The sequence below is a fragment of the Oryctolagus cuniculus genome, chromosome 20, assembly GCF_051225735.1.
Source record: "Oryctolagus cuniculus isolate XC-2025 breed Fujian yellow rabbit chromosome 20, ASM5122573v1, whole genome shotgun sequence".
Taxonomy (NCBI): domain Eukaryota; kingdom Metazoa; phylum Chordata; class Mammalia; order Lagomorpha; family Leporidae; genus Oryctolagus; species Oryctolagus cuniculus.
The window spans coordinates 23,920,890-23,937,056 of NC_142886.1; the positions used below are offsets into that span (position 1 = coordinate 23,920,890).

The window sequence follows — 16,167 nt, forward strand, 5'->3', positions numbered from 1 at the left end:
CAGTGCTGGCCACAAGAGGTAAATTTATATATCCAAGTTGTTCCAAATATACATGAATGTTTCCCCATAAATAAGTCAAGAATCCACTTTAAAATTTAAAATTCTTTGCAATTAAATGAAGCTGAAGCCGCGGTTCCTTGGTCACTCTCGCCATAGAGGTGATCGGCAACTCTGACACTAGTAGGGGCCCAGAGCTGGCCCTGAGGGGGGACCAGTCAGACGCTGGAGGGCCCCCGGCCTTGGCCCTTGGGTTACACCTGTCTCACAAGCCCAGGGCTGCCATTGAAAGCACTGCCACTAGAGGGCGACACCACGGATGCTCCCTGGGGGGACAGCAGGGGAGGGCTGTGTGCGGGGCCAGCCTGCAGGAGGCAGGTGGGGGGGGGGGGCGGAGGGCCTCTGTAGAAGCCGACGGCCTGGGGGGTTGTGGAAGACACATCTGGAAGACTCAGGTGTGCTCTGCTCTGGGTTTTGGCTTGGTTTTGAGAAATAGATTTTATCCCATACCTGTCAGTGTCTTCCAACCCCAAAATGGTGTTCTTACTATTCCATTCCTGGGGACTGGCAAGATGTGGTCCATGGGAATGGGGTAGCCACTCACCGCATCTTGGTAAGTTACATGCTTGTTGTGGAAAGTTTAAACAACACTAGGAGGGGGAAGGAAGGAGCTCCCTCCCCGGCACTCAGATTTTCAGCGCGGAGTGGGCGTGGCTTCAAGCCATGGCTCTGGTGTCTGATGCCAGCTTCCTCCGATGCAGACCTGGGACGTGGTGGTGGTGACTCGGGCGCTGGGCCCCTGCCACCCGCAGGAGAGACTGCAGGGAGTTCCTCGCTCCTGGCTTCAGCCCGGCCCAGCCTTGGCTGTGGGGTTGAGGAGGAAACCTGTAGATGGGAGAGCGCTGTCTGTCTCTCTGCGGCTCTCTCAAGGAAATTTTTCTTTTAGATTTATGTATTTGTTTTGAAAGAGACAGACACGGAAAGATCCTCCATCCGCTGGTTCACTCCCCAGATGGCTGCAATGGCCAGAGCTGGGCCAGGCCGAAACCAGGAGCCTCACCCGGGTCTCTCACGTGGGTGCAGGACTCCAAGCACCTGGGCCATCCTCTACTGCTTTCCCAGGTGCATTAGCAGGGAGCTGGATCGGAAGTGGAGCAGCCAGGACTCGAACCAGCGCCCATATGGGATGCCGGCACTGCAGGAGGCAGCTTTACCTGCTACGTAACGACTTTGGTGCTTTGAATACCAGTTTTAAGTTTATTTTTGAAAGGCAGAGAGACAGATCTTGCACCTGCTCGTTCACTCCTCAAATGCTAGCAAAAGCCAGGGCTGGACCAGATGCAGTCTGGGGGCTCAGCTCCATCTGGGCCTCCCTGGTGAGACAGCAGGTGTCCGGGTACTCGGGCCGTCGCCCGCTGCCTGCAAGCCTGCATTAGCAGGAGGGTGAAATCAGGGCTGAACTGGGACTGCAAGCCGGGTCCTCCGATACGGGACGCATGTGTCTCAAGCAGCGTCCTAGCCACTGTGCCCAATGTCCACCCCTCACGTAAAATTTTCAAGAGATCTAAAGGGGTGTGTAGTACAGCGGGCTAAGCTGTGCCGGCCCACCAGATCGGAGGGCCTGGGGTACAGCCCTGTCTCTGCCACTTCTCAGCCAGCTTCCTGCTAACGCGCCTGGGAGGCGGCGGGTCACGGCCCGTGGGGTTGGGTTCCAGCCGCCCCCGTCCTGTGGCCGCCCGATGCAGTCTCCGCTCCTGGCTTCGGCCTGCCCGGCCCTGGCTGCTGCAGACATTTGGGAAGTGCGCCAGTGATGTGAGCTCCAAGGCCTGCCTCCCTCTTTGTGTTTCTGTCTGTTGCTGTGCCTTTCAAATAAATAAGTAAAAAAATTTTAAAATGTTCCCTCAGCATTTTGGGATGCGTTCTACAAATTTCCTCTTCATGTCATTTAATCATTTTTTGGCTCAGTTTTCTCTACCTATCCTTCTGCATTTTCTCCAACATTTTATGATAAATCTTTTTAACAACTTTACTGAGGTTGTTTAATAAGTGTCACGTCCCATCCTTGTCACCCATTCTATTGGTCTAATCGTTTTTAGGACATTTGACAATTTGGAGACCAAGATGATAACTTTTTTTTTGACAGGCAGAGTTAGAGAGAAAGGTCTTCCTTTTTCCGTTGGTTCACCCCACAAATGGCCACAACGGCCGGCGCTGCGCCGATCCGAAGCCAGGAGCCAGGGGCTTCTCCTGGTCTCCCATGGGGTGCAGGGCCCAAGCACTTGGTCCATCCTCCACTGCCTTCCCGGGCCACAGCAGAGAGCTGGCCTGGAAGAGGGGCAACCGGGACAGAATCTGGCACCCCGACTGGGACTAGAACCCTGGGTGCTGGCACCACAGGCAGAGGATTAGCCTAGTAAGCCGCGGCGCCAGCCCAAGATAACTTTTAAGAAAAATTGAAAACATCTGGTGAGCAGTCACAGCCACCGTGTAGAAGGTGCAGTGAATTTTACTCTGCTTTCTCGGTGGTTTTTGCATCCTTTCATTAATCCAGTGTGTTTCCTGTGAGTTCTCCACTGCTCGGTGAAATGTATGTGATGTGCAGTTGACCTTTTTAAAAAACTGAGACAGAGATGGGCAGAGAGCAGCCATCTATCTGCTGGTTCACTGCCAGATGTTGGGAGCAGGGCGCCTGTTCGCTGAGCCTCACCTCTGCTGCCTCCCCAGCCTCACCTCTGCCCGGGGTGCACGCCAGTGCCGGGGGAGCATTCCCCGAGCCTCGCCTCTGCCCGGGGTGCACGCCAGTGCCGGGGGAGCGTTCCCATCGGCTCGGTGGCCTTGCGTACCTCCTTTGGAGAAAGGCCCCGGGTCTCGGGTCGCTTGCGCGGTATGAAAGCCGAGATGCCGCCGTCGTCCTTGCGGAGTCGGGGTCCCGGCACGGGGGCTGCTTTCATCCCCGCCGGCGTGACGACTCGGAAGCGGGGGACGGGTGTCTGTAGGAGGCGCCGGCCCGCTCCCCGCTGCCCAGGACTCACCCCCTGCTCTCCTCCGCCCCGCTCCCCGCAGAGGTCCCCAGCGTGCAGGACCCGCACATGCGCCCGAGCCCCAGGGAGCCCGGGGCGCCTTTGGGTCGGAGAGAGGCGCCCCCTGCAGGTGAGGAGCTGGGGGCCAGGCCCCGCCTCCCCGGGTCGTGCGTGGCGGAGGCGCCGGTCAAGGGTGGGGGTGGGACAGTGGCCAAGGGGAGTGGTCTGGGGGCGGGGTAGGGAGGCCTGCGAGGACACGGGGCGAAGTGGCGTGGTCAGCACAGCCTATGCATCCCCTCCTGTCCAGACACCAGAAACCAGCAGTGGGCAGCTCGAGAGCCACCGGGGGCCTGGGACGGTCCCAGGCGAGACTGGGGGCGCCGGCGGCCAGAGCCCGGCCCAGCCTCCGGCGCGCAGCCGCCCCCGAGGTCCCGCGACTGCAGGCACAGCCCCCACGGGTGCTGCCCCGACGGCTACACGGCGTCGCTCGGGCCGCAGTGGCAGGGCTGCCCCGGGCCCAGGGTCTCGTGCCAGCAGAGCAGGTGCGTGCCAGGGCGGGCAGGTGGGTTTGCCCAGCCCCCCACAGGACGCTGCCCTGGGGGTGTGCGATCCTGGCGGTGCAGTTGCTAAGCTTGTTGTTGCTGGGTGGGACACGGCCCTGCTGGGTGTGCAGGAGGCTGGGGGCCAGGGGCAGCTCAGGCTCAGAGCCCCTGGGAGGGGCTGGACAGGGGCTGGCCGGGTCCCCGCGATTTTCCCGACAGAGGGGCTGAGCCCAGCGTCCTCTCTATTGCTGGCCTCCTCCTGATAGCCCCTCCAGTCCCTCAGACACTGGGCCCAAGCCTCAGAGTCAGCAGCCTGGGGCTGATGTCTGGCCCGGCTGTGTGCTGATCACCGTGGAACAAGTTACTTAACCTCTCTGATCTTGGCTTAGAACTGGAAACACTGGCAGCCTTGGGGTGGAGTTACCCTGAGGAGGGACTAAGTCCCAGGGTGCTGGCCCACAGAAGGTGCTTGGATGTAAATGGTGGGGTGCTTTGAACCCTCTCTTCTGCCCCATCTGCTGCTATTTTTTTGTAACATCTCCCCTGGGAACCCGACTTTTGGACAGGCTTGGTGCTGAACTCCCCCTGTTGGTTTGGTGGGGGGCCGTGGGAGTTGAGGAAGCTCTGCTATGTCCCTGGTGGCTGCTGGGGGTGGGTGGGGCCCGGGGCAGGCAGAGCAGAGTGCCCAGAGGCCCCTTTTCCGGCCCGGGGCCTCGCCTGGTTGGCTTCCCCACAAAGGGCACCTGGTTGCTGGGGTACTGGTGGAGCCTCCGGGGCCCTGTGCTGTCTGCCTAGGTACGGGTGCTGCCCCGATGGGGTGTCTGTGGCCCAGGGGCCCCAGCAGGCTGGCTGTGAGAGACCCTACGGCGGCGGGGACAGCCGTGGGAGCAGACCAGGGTCCAGGGCGGCGGCTTCTGCAGTGAGTGTCTGACTCGTGTGTGTGAAGGGGGCAAGAATCGAGTGCCTGAGCCTGCCCAGTGTCCTGTCACCCAGCGCTGGCTTTGGAGGAGGGAGGTCCCCGTGAGCCTGTGGGCTTAGACCATCCTCTGGCGTGGGGCAGGGCCTCAGCGACGGGCTGGCCTGGGGCAGGGGCTTCCTCCAGCACGCTCTGGCCTCTCATCCACTCCCTGTGCACCTCAGGCCCACAGTTCTGTCCCTCCATCAAGGGCAGCCCCGTTCCCCACTTCCCAATCCTGGGCTTCCTCCCCAGGTCCCCAACGCCCACTGGCCCCAGGCCCAGCAGAGCGAGCCCAGTGCCTGCCGGGGCTCCCAGTTTGGCTGTTGCTATGACAACGTGGCCTCCGCCGCAGGCCCCCTGGGGGAAGGCTGCGTGGGCCAGCCCGGCTACGGTGAGTGCATTCCCTCCCCCCCCCCAGGGTGCACGCTGGTGCCGCTGTGCCCCCACCCACTGTGCGACCTCATGGCCAGCTCTGTTGGATTTCTCTACGCGGAGTCGCTGAGCGCCTGCCTACTGGGTGCCAGGCCGAGCGCATGCTGGCTGATCTGCTGTCCAGACTTTGCGCCAGGGGCCTCTGGCTGCTTGCGGGAACTGGGAGCGTGGCACGGGTATCCCAAGAGATGACAGGACCAGCTGGGCAGGGGTGTCCTGACCTTGCCTGGGGATTGGGGCACGGGGGAGGCAGCAGGAGCTGAATCTTGAGGGAGGGCGGGGGCTGGGGAGGCCACCGAGGCTGGAGCACTCGGAGTATGACTACAGCTGCCTGGGACCTCAAAGGCCGGACGAGCTGGTGGTCAGGGCTGGGCACCCAGACAGGCAGCCACGTCAGATCTGGGCAGGTGGAGCTGGCGAGGAGGGCTGTCAGCTCGGCAGACTGCGGGCCACGAAGCATCCAGGGGACAAGGGTGGGCTCCTTGCTGGGTGTCTGCAGGTCCCAGGTTATAGGGAGTTCCAGGGCAGGGAACCCATCATTCTAAGCCTGGCAAGGTCAGGCTTGGGGCTACTCTGTGTGCACCCCAGGTGGTTCAGGGCCAAGGGGACTCAGGGCAGGGCAGCCCAGGGAGCCCTGGCCTGTTGGAGGGCTCTAGTTCTGTGCACAGAGGCCACTGTGGCCCCAGCCTGGGGCGAGGCTGCATGGTGGACAGCCTGGTGGACATGCCCTTGTGTCCCCAGGGCAGAGGCAGGGGTGGGCCTGGGTGCTGGGGCGGAGGGGAGGGAGGTGGGTGCAGCGTGATGATAGGTGTCCTTCTCCCCCACCCCCAGCCTACCCTGTGCGGTGCCTGCTGCCCAGCGCCCACGGCTCCTGCACAGACTGGGCGGCCCGCTGGTACTTCGTTGCCTCAGTGGGCAGATGTAACCGATTCTGGTATGGTGGCTGCCATGGCAACGCCAATAACTTCGCCTCGGAGCAGGAGTGCATGAGCATCTGCCGAGGGCCTCCAGATCCGGGGGCCTCCGGCCAGGGCACCCACGCGGAGGGTGCCGGCACCGGTCCCAGAGGCCAGCAGGAATACGGCTGGCACAGGACGGGGGACACGGTGCCGGGAAAGCCTTTGGCTTCTGGTGGTCTCTGGCGGCCAGACCAAGAGCCTGGCCCTGGGCAGGCCCCTCACTCCCAGGCCTTTGGAGAACGGCCCTGGGACCAGGAGCATGGGTCCAGGGCCCCTGGAGCAGGCGGAGATGCTGGACGGTCAGCGCGACCCTCTCTCAGCCCCTCCCACAGGTGAGGCCCACCCTTCCCAGGTAGGGGGATTAGGGTGCCCGGGCCCAGGCTGAGCCTGATGGAGCTAAAACCTTGAAGTCAGCTGGCCCTGCCCCCTACTCCCGACTTGTAACTCTCCAGGCGGGGGCCTGGTCAGCCCCATTCTATAGATGGGGGCACTGAGGCCTGAGACAGCAGACTCGTCTCATGCCGGACAGCGAGGCAGCTGGGGCTCCTGAATCCTTGATGGGGTTTGCCAGTGTCCCCCGGCCGCCTCGCTGGATAAGCTTCCTGGCTTTGCGACCTTTGGCAAGTTGCTCAGTATCTGCCAAGCCTCAGCTTCTTGATCCAGCATGTCTCACAGGTCACAGATGGGGTGCCGTTCATTATTCTCTTGGGACTGGGTTGTAGTGATTATGGATTTGGGAAGATTAAAAACCCAAACTCTGAATCCCCGCAAGGTCAAGTGTGTAATTCAGCCCCCACGTGAACATGCGGGCTCTGTGCCTGGCTTGCACCACCTGTGGCCGTTGCAGGGGTGGGCTGCAGTGGCAGTGCCAGGACATGGGGGAGGCTGACGGTGTGGGGGGGTATCTCCCAGTTCCTGGGCTTCCAGGGCTTGGCCCACAGCTGCCTGTGGCATAGCAGGCAGGCACCAAGCTAACCCTTGTTGTGGTGCTGTGGAGTGGTGACCGGTCATGGCACTCAGCTGTGGGCAGACCCTTCCTTCCCACCTCTCCACGGTCAGCTTGGCAGGCTCAGGGCCCTTCCTGGTGCAGGCAGCCCTGGGGCAGGTGGTCCAGCTCTTCTGCCCGGGGGACTTCTCTCCAGCGCCCCAGGCTGTGTGGCAGAAAGATGGCCGGCCCGTCTCCTCTGACAGGTGTGTGTGAAATGATAGTCACATCCCACCCCACCCCCCGAAGCGTGTGTGCTGGTCCCCTCCGCCCCGGGATGGCTGTGGGAGTGGGCTCAGAAGTGGGCTGTGGGCTGCAGACCTGGGGGAACGCTCACTGTTACCTGCAGGAGCCCAGACCTATGTCTCCCCACTCTGCCCATTCAGGCATAAGCTGCAGTCCGATGGCTCCCTGGTCATCAGCCCACTGCGGGCAGAAGACGCAGGCAGCTACAGCTGTGCCAGCGCCAGGCCAGGCCGCGACTCCCAGACAGTCCAACTGCGCATCACAGGTCTCCTTCCCCACCCCATCTACCGCTTGGTTCTCAGGGCCTCAGGGTGGGAGGGACCGGGCTGGTGTGCCCCTGCACTAGAGAGATCGGGAGGGCTTCTGTGGGTCACTCCTGGCGGCCCTCACTTCTTGCACGTCCCCTGCTGGCCGTGTGGCCCTCCCTCTGTCTACGGCTCCCCACAGCTCACCCCTTCCTTCTTCTGGACTCACTACAGGGGGTGACGTGGCCATGCCCTCTGAGGCCGAGCAGACGCGCTTCCCTCAGACCAGGGACCCAGCCCAGGGCCACAGGCCTCAGGCCTCCAGCCTGGGAGGGGATGCCAGGGGCCAGGGGACTGTCCCCGCCTCACACCCACGGCCTGCAACCAGGTAACAGCAGTGCCAGCTTGCTCTTAGCGCCTCCTGCCTGAGGACCTGGAGGGGTGGAGGGCCTGTGGGAGGGGGAGGTGTGGCCCCTTGCTGGTGAGGAAAACAAGGCTCCCTGAGCTGATCCTTCCATGTAAGGGAAGCCCCCAGCCCCCAGCCAGAGGGAAAGGTGCATCGCCCCAGGCCTGGGGCTCTGGAGCCCACAAGGGACGAGCGGCTGGAGGAGGGACGGTTTACAGAGGGCAGGTGGAGGGCTGCCCAACGCAAGGCCCTCGTGGCGGTGGCTTTTAGACCGGCCCCCGGCCCTGCATCTTTCTACGGTGTCCCAACCAGAGCCAAGGGGATTTCAGGAAGCTGAATCTGGCAGAGACAGAGAAGGCGCACGAGGCTCAGGTCCCCGCAGGAATGGGGGAGGCAGCAGCAGGGGCCCCTCGTGGCTGAGCGTGCCTTGTTTTGCAGGCTGCGTCTGGACCAGAACCAGCCCAGCGTGGTAGAGGCCAGTGCAGGGCAGCGGGTTCGGCTGACCTGCCACGCGGAAGGCTTCCCGCCCCCAACTATCGAGTGGCACAGAGACGGACAGCCCCTCTCCTCTCCCAGGTTTCCTCAGCTCCTCTCCTTCGCTCCCCTTCTGCCTCCAGCCCTACCTCAGCTGTGGATGCTGCCACCCATCAGTGCTGGGCAGGACTGCAGGGGTCCCTGGGGCTGGCCTGTATTTGCATCCTGGGCCTTTTCTGAGTGAGGCTGGCTCAGAGGTGTGGCTGCAGCACTGCTCACACACAGGGTACACACCGTACTGTAATCTGCAAAGGAGCCTCATTCCGAGGTAGGGGCTAGCCCGCCTTTGACACGTAGGAGCTGTGTGATGTTGAACTTCTAAGTTGTAGAACTAAATGAGCATAGCAAACACTAGAAACTCAAGTCAGAAATCATTGTAAGAAAATTTTGAAATGATTTAGTAGGCTTAAGCCTTTTTTTTTTTTTTTTTTTTTGACAGGCAGAGTGGACAGTGAGAGAGACAGAGAGAAAGGTCTTCCTTTTGCCGTTGGTTCACCCTCCAATGGCCGGCGCGGCTGGTGCGCTGTGGCCGGCGCACCGTGCTGATCTGATGGCACTTATCTTGGTCTCCCATGGGGTGCAGGGCCCAAGGACTTGGGCCATCCTCCACTGCCCTCCCGGGCCACAGCAGAGAGCTGGCCTGGAAGAGGGGCAACTGGGACAGCATCCGGCGCCCTGACCGGGACTAGAACACGGTGTGCCGGCGCCGCAAGGCGGAGGATTAGCCTAGTGAGCCGTGGTGTCGGCCGGCTTAAGCCTTTTTGGAGGATATTAAAGTGCTGGCAGCTGGTCAGTGTACGGCCCACCACCCTTTGACCTGACCCCAGTGAGCAGGGGCTGCTCAGGCTCTCCCAGGGACTAGAAGATTCTTTCTTCCCCGCCCCCATGCCAGCCCTCACAACTGACTGCTTGGTTCTCAGACACCAGCTGCAGCCTGACGGCTCCCTGGTCATCAGCCACGTGGCTGGGGAAGATGATGGCTTCTACACCTGTGTTGCTTTCAATGGGCAGGACCGAGACCAGCGATGGGTGCAGCTCAGAGTTCTGGGTAAGGTGGCAGTCCTTCGAGGTCACACAGTGGCCCGGGAGGGGCATGATCTACACGGGGGCTGACGACATCTGCTCCTCATGTCCAGGGGAGCTGACAATCACAAGGCTGCCCCCTACCGTGACAGTGCCAGAGGGCGACACAGCCAGGCTGCCGTGTGTGGTAGCAGGGGAAAGTGTGAACATCAGGTGGTCCAGGTAAAGTTCTCCTTAAGGCACTTCCTGCCCTCAACCCTCACGGGCTCAGGTCAGTGTGGTCCACTCCGCCGGGGTGTCACTGTCAATACCACCTCCACCCTCTTCTGTCTGGTCACCACGACAGGGCCTGCAGTCCCTTCATCTGACATAATGGAGCTCTGTAAGTCTGCTTGCTTTTCCATTTGGTTTTTGAAATTTTCATGAGAGCGTGCATACCTAGCTGCTGGTTTATCCCCCAGATGTCTGCAGCAGCCAGGGCTAAAGCCAAGAGTGTGATCCAGGTCTCCCCCTGCGTGGCAGGCACCCTATCACTTGGGCCATCACTGCTCCCTCCCAAACATCAGTACTCTGATGGTAGGATCCAGGCATCTTAACCTCGAGACGCCCAGCCCGCCCTGGGATTTCTTACCTTAGCACTACTGGCGTTTTGGGCTGGCCGAGTGTGGGTTGCCGAGGGCTGTCCTGCACGTTGCCCAACAGCATCTGGGGCATCTACACACCAGATGCAAGTAGGTAGCTCCCCGCCCCTCCCCCATCCTTGGTCTTTAGTTCATTTATTCAGCAAAGAATTCTCTGCCCCTTCTTCCTTGGGATGTGTCCGGATCAGGCTAGGTTCTGGGGATCCCGGGGCACTTCCAAACAAGGATGGCCCAGCGTCTCAGGAGCAGAGCGTGAGGCTGCTTTGGGGCTTGGGAGAGTCAAGCAGAGTGGCCAGGGCAGTGACATTGGGCTTTTTTTTTTTTTTTTCTTGATAGAAAGGTCTTCCTTTCGTTGGTTCACCCCCCAAATGGCTGCTACAGCCAGAGCTATGCTGATCCGTCTCCCACACGGACGGGTGCAGGGGCCCAAGCACTTGGGCCATCCTCCACTGCCCTCCCAGGCCACAGCAGAGAGCGGGACTGGAAGAGGAGCAACCGGGACTAGAACCCGGTGCCCACATGGGATGCAGGCGCCGCAGGTGGAGGATTAGCCAAATGAGCCATGGCACCAGCCCCGATGTTGGGCTTCAATGCTGGGGAGGGGCAAGGCCCTTCTTGAGATGCTGGGGGAGAGAGGTGCTGGGTTGTAGAGGTTGGCGGCCTCTCATGTGGCCTTGACGCTAGGGCAGGCAGCGGGGCGCTGCTGGAGGTTGCCCAGCTGGTGTGCTAAGTCCAGTCCTACTCAGATCAGAGCTTGTCGGGCCTTTCGTCTGGATTTTCCCAGCAGCCTACGTGCTCAGGGCTGCCTTCTTCCAAACAGTAAGTACCCTCCTTTGAGTCTGCTCTGCTGTGAAGGGGAGACACTAAACACAAGGTCTGCAGACAACATCCTGGTTGTCGCCACCTGTCCTCTCCCTACTTCACAGCCGGTGCCCCAAGCACACTGCCCTGGTCAAGGCCACCAACTGGCTCCCTCTTTCTCACTCCACCAGACACGTCTCAGTCCTAAAAAGTCTCACGGCGTCTGAGTGCTTGCTCCTCGCTGGGGCAGGTATTTGAGATGCCCACATCCCAGGTCTGAGTGCCTGAGTTTGAGCCCTGGCTCTATTCCCGATTCCAGCCTCCTGCTAATGCACACCCAGGAGGCAGCAAGGGATGGCTCAAGTACTTGGGTCCCTGCCACCCATGTGGGAGACCTGGCTCCATGCTTCAGGCCCCAGCAAGGGACTGTTGGGGGCATTTGGGGAGTGGTGTAGCAGGTAAGATTCTCCCCCGCTCTTCCAATACCAAAACACTCCTTTGGTTCCAGAAAACCACCCTGTCTGGTATGGCTCAGGATGGACCCTCGGTCCTTGATTCTGCACCCTCCACCCAGACCATCCAGTGCTGATATAATCTGGGTCAGGACTCTCTTGAGTTCAAGTCTGACCCTCCTGCTATCTCATAGGAACCCCTAATTCAAAATGGTGGAAAGTAACCCAACCCCGCCCCGGATTGCCCCAGGGGGGAGAGGCAGCCCTGTTACCTGGTAGCCAAGCCCGAAGCCTTTGCCGTTTCCTCCCCTTCTCTGCCTCTCACATCCCACTCTCACCCCCACCCATGTCCCTTTTCCTCCCTGTGTCACCTACCCTGTATGTGCCATTGCAGCCACCACTTGCCTGGTCTCCCTGCTTGGTGAAGCATCTCTGACCCGCAGGAGCCCACCCAAATTCCTCGCGAAGCCGGACTCCCTGCTAGCTGGCTCCTGCCCTCTCTAGCTTCCCCTCGTACACGTCCTCCTCCTGCCTCCACCATGACCTTCTTTCAAGCATCTGTGTTCCAGTCACCCTCCCTGTCCGCTGCAGCCACCGCCCCTCCTGCCCAGTGCCTTGGCCAACCATCTGGTTCAGGAAAGGCTCCCCTAAGTCTGCACCTCTGGCCGCCCCAGTGCCCTGGAGACAGGGAGTGCCTGGGGCTTCCGTGAGTTCAGTCAGCACAGGGCCTGTGAAAATGAGGAGCAGGACTTCTCTGTGGGGAGGAGGCAGACTTACAGCGACTTAGATCAGTGTGCTTAGTTTGTGACTTTATCTTACTTGAATTATTGTGTGTTGATCTTTTTGGTGCTTCTGTCCTATCTCTTCCTTGCAAGGGACTGTTGGCCCTGCGATAGCTCGTTTGCCTCTCCTTAGTGTCTCCCAGGCACTGTAGGGCCTGAAGACCAGAGGCCCAGGATGGCTATCCCAGTGTCTTCTCCCCTCCAGGAATGGGGTGCCGGTGCAGGCCGATGGTCACCGTGTCCACCAGTCCCCAGATGGCACGCTGCTGATCCGTAACTCGCAGGCCAGGGATGAGGGCTCCTACACGTGCAGTGCCTACCGTGGGAGCCAGGCTGTCAGCCGCAGCACCGAGGTGAAGGTGGTCACCCCAGGTAAGCACGGCCTGTCTGTGGTGGTGGAAGGGTGTGTTCTCCAACGCCCTTGCTCACGCTCAAGGACTGGTTGTGTGCTGGGAGGTGGGGGTGGTGCAGGCTCTGCCCGTTCTGGTAGTGTGACTTGGGGCAAGGGGCCTCGCTTTCCTCCTTGCTCGGGGGGGCCGCAGTAAGGAAGAGGAGGAAGGAAACATGCTTGCGCTGGGCACGTGCGGGCAGCCTAACAGACGCTGAGGATTGCCATTCAGGCTTACTGATTCTACTGTGAAGTACGATCGGAATTTCAATATTATAAATCAAGGCATTCCAGTCAGGGTGCAAAGTTTTCCTTTGGTAGAAGAGCCCTCCTGGCCACTGGACCATGTGACCAGAGAATCTCATCACCATTTCACAAAGGAGCTTAAGTGATGTAGCCACCAGTTACACGGCAACGTGGTGGCCTGGCTGGACTAGAACCCAGGTCTCTGACTCTGTGTATTCAGTAATTTGATATTTTAGCCTTATTCATCAGCCCCTGCACGCTAAGTTATAATTTAACAGAGACATCACACTCTAAGATGCAGTATTTTCATACCACCGAGGAAAAGTGCTGCAGTGCTTAAGACAACATGGTCGACTGAGCAAAGACCAATCTGAGGTGTGGAAATACGTGCATCTCGGAACTGATCAAACATGGTTAGAGGTTCCAGCTTGCAGGAGCTCTGTGTTCAGATGAACCAGGAAGAGAAGCAAGGGGGCTTGGTGCACTCCCAGCCTCTCTCCCACGGGTCCTTGGTCCTGGTTCTCTCAGGCCTGATTTGGACCCTGCGATTCCTCACAACCCATAGCGGGCGTGCTCGTGCACAGAGTGGGGCCTGGCTGCCTCCTCCCAGCTGTCCAGCTGCTGCTATGGTCGGAATGTTGCTTTGGCCTGGAACAGACAAGTAGCCTTCAGCTTGTGAGCTGCAGCGGGCAGTGGCTCGGGGCCCCAAAAAGCTGCTCTGATGCTTGCTGCCTGAAGGACAGGTGCGCAGGGATGACGGTGTTGCCCTCGCCTTACTTCTCACCTCCACTGTGTCCCACGGTTTGGTCTCCTGTGCACGCACTGACCAGACTTCCTGAGAGGGTCCAGACGTTCACATGTGACCAGCTGTAGCGCTGTGTGCCCTTCCCAGGCCTCCGGCGGGCCAGTGCTGTCGATCCCAGCAGCTGTCCTCCTCCTCTCTCATCTGCATTTCCTCACTGATCGGGCTGCAGATCTGCTCTCACCATTGGTTTTGCAGGGGTCACAGAGCATGGAATTGCAGTGGCAGCACCTTCAGGGTGGGACTTGGGCCAGTCATGCTCTGCAGTTTCATGACTGTTTTGTCCCAGAGTGGAGTAAGGACCTGGAAATACCGTAGGGATAACATGGCCAGTGTAACTTTTTTAAATGAGGGGGAACTATGTTGTAGGGTAAAAGAGCAGAGTTAAGCACTCGGATTTTAGCCCTGTTACTGTGCATCCCAGGAGCTGCTTTACATGCTTGATTTAGCGTAACTCATTCAGTTTTTATCGCATCCCTTTGTTTCTTTCATTTGAATTGGAGATAGTACTCCAAAGGCACAGAGAGCTTCAGTAACTTGCCCCAGATACCCAGCTGGAGAGCGACAGAGACAGGACTGAAACCAGGCAGTCTGGCTCCACAGCTCGTGTTTGCAACCATGGTGCCAAATGCTTGCTGTGACAGACTCGGGGGCTGTAAGAGCTCAGGTCGGATTCTAGTGACAATATACGTAAGTGGCTTTGCCATTTGTGTAAACGCACATAGGTGGTGCTCTGGCTGTACCACAGAGCAAGCCTTTGCTAAGGGCATCCACTGCTTACGTCTGATTTGGGGACACTCTGGGTGAGCAAGGGGGAAGAGGATGAAAAGGAGCTTTGCCCTAGAGGTCTGATGCTAGGGAAGATGCCGCTCGAGCCGAAGCCACAGTCAGTCCTAGAAAAGCTCACTGATGTCACTTGAGTTGTAAGATGAAGCAGTAGGATGAAACTCTGAACAGGGAGTTCCAACACACATAAGGCTGCTTATACATCCCAATAAGGGATTCCTTAGCACCTCAGTTCCAAAACCATTTTCCTATCACTTTGGCTAATATGCACTGCTCTCTCTGGGAAGTGGAAAAATTAGCTCCCCATCTTTCCAAGTGATTGCAATGCTGGGGATTTTGGAAGCACACAACTCTTGGGGTTGGAGGAAGCCAGCAGTCAAAGGGAGAACCTCACTCAGCTCTCGCTAACTCAAGACGCTACTTTTAGCTGGTCCTACCTGCCCTTCCTCAGTCCACAGGCTGATGCAGTTGTCATTCAGCGTCCCAGGTCTCAGTAGGAAAGGCAGGGAATTAACTTGAGATGTTTCATCATCCATTCAGTATTTGGGAGTCTGGGAAGGGCTGTGCCCAGGCATAAGAGCAAGGAGGACCGCTGCATGCTGCAGTGAGGCCAACAACGGGGCGGGAATCAGCTTCTCAGAGCTGGTGCACGCAGGTGTGAAGAGGTCCCAGGGCAACTTTGGCTTGAATGTGGTAGTGCCAGTGCTGCTTTCCTTTGAAGGAGATGAAATGGCAGACTAAGGGTCTTCAGCATACAGAGCTTCCTTGTCTCTCTCTCTCTCTCATGTTCTGCAGCCGCTGCCGCCCAACCGAGGGACCCCAGCACAGAGTGCATTGACCAGCCAGAGCTGGCCAACTGCGATCTGATCCTGCAGGCCCAGCTCTGTGGCAACGAGTATTACTCCAGCTTCTGTTGTGCCAGCTGTTCACGGTTCCAGCCTCACGCTCAGCCGGTCTGGCAGCAGGGATGAAAGCTCCCTTCAGCCCTGGTTCTAAAATAGTTCTTAGGGCCGGAGAGAAGGGCAGATGGACTTCCTGGCTGGCTAGCAAAGGGGGTCATCTTCTGGAGACACTGGCCCTTTCGAAGCCCGCCCAGTGTTCAGCCTCAGCAGCAGCCAGTACCGGCCTCCCCATGTAGTGCTCAGCAGTGTGTTGTGTCTGCCATAACCACAGGCTACTAAGATGTCAAGAGGATGACTGTGGGTAAGGGTGAAGTTCACTTTGCAGTCCCCATGTAATTGTTACAGGCGGAGATGGTTGGGATCAGAACCGTTTCAGATTCTGGAACATGTGCATAGACCATCCCAGTTGAGCACCCCTAACTCAAAAAATCGAACTCTCTGAACTGCAACTTCTTGAGTGCCAGGATGAAACTCAAAAATCTTCGTCACTTCAGAAAATTTTTGAATTACGGATGTTCAACTGATGGACAGAAATCAGTTTCCTGTGCTTTTAAAGTAACTTGCCAGGGAGGCCTGGAATGAATTCTGAGTTAACATTTGTCTTATAAGGGGAATGCCAACTGCTGTATCAAGGAAGTATAAGGAATCTTCAAAAAGTTAATGGAAAGTACATATTATAAAAAAACTACGTGTGGACTTCAGTTTCTTGGGGCACCAAAATAAACTTTTAAATTCTATGTTCCATGAACTCTCCGAAGCTGTCTTACATTCTGTGCCACAACTCTGTCTCATGTGGGGTCAGTCTCTCTCACCTGTCTAGGTAGTGCCAGTCAGTCCTGTGCACTGATGGGGATAAAGCTATCAGCATGATGCTGGGAGAGCTCAGAAAGTGGAACACAGCGTAGGGCACAGAACCAAGAGCCGCAGGGAGCACTGTGACCTGAGCTCAAAGGACTGGAGAGCTCCTTCCTCCAGCGGGAAGCTGGACCCACACCAAGTGCTGTGATGGGTCACCTGCAC

The 16,167-nt window shown here is 58.7% G+C and overlaps 1 protein-coding gene across 3 annotated transcripts in view; it reads left to right on the top strand.

The window, feature by feature from the left end:
• PAPLN (papilin, proteoglycan like sulfated glycoprotein) overlaps positions 1-16,167 on the top strand; it is a 44,010-nt gene that overhangs the window by 14,093 nt on the left and 13,750 nt on the right. Inside the window, exons 14-26 of one of the 3 annotated variants that reach the window (XM_008272099.5) lie at positions 3,061-3,147; positions 3,325-3,559; positions 4,355-4,478; positions 4,770-4,908; positions 5,781-6,240; positions 6,968-7,099; positions 7,280-7,404; positions 7,619-7,772; positions 8,229-8,366; positions 9,245-9,372; positions 9,461-9,569; positions 12,229-12,395; positions 15,041-15,895. In XM_008272099.5, coding sequence (XP_008270321.4) covers positions 3,061-3,147; positions 3,325-3,559; positions 4,355-4,478; positions 4,770-4,908; positions 5,781-6,240; positions 6,968-7,099; positions 7,280-7,404; positions 7,619-7,772; positions 8,229-8,366; positions 9,245-9,372; positions 9,461-9,569; positions 12,229-12,395; positions 15,041-15,216 — 2,174 coding nt within the window. In that variant the 3' untranslated portion in view covers positions 15,217-15,895. Of the gene's footprint in view, positions 1-3,060; positions 3,148-3,324; positions 3,560-4,354; positions 4,479-4,769; positions 4,909-5,780; positions 6,241-6,967; positions 7,100-7,279; positions 7,405-7,618; positions 7,773-8,228; positions 8,367-9,244; positions 9,373-9,460; positions 9,570-12,228; positions 12,396-15,040; positions 15,896-16,167 lie in introns of those variants that run through there. The other 2 variants (XR_016226576.1, XM_089322305.1) reach the window with 2 other exon arrangements.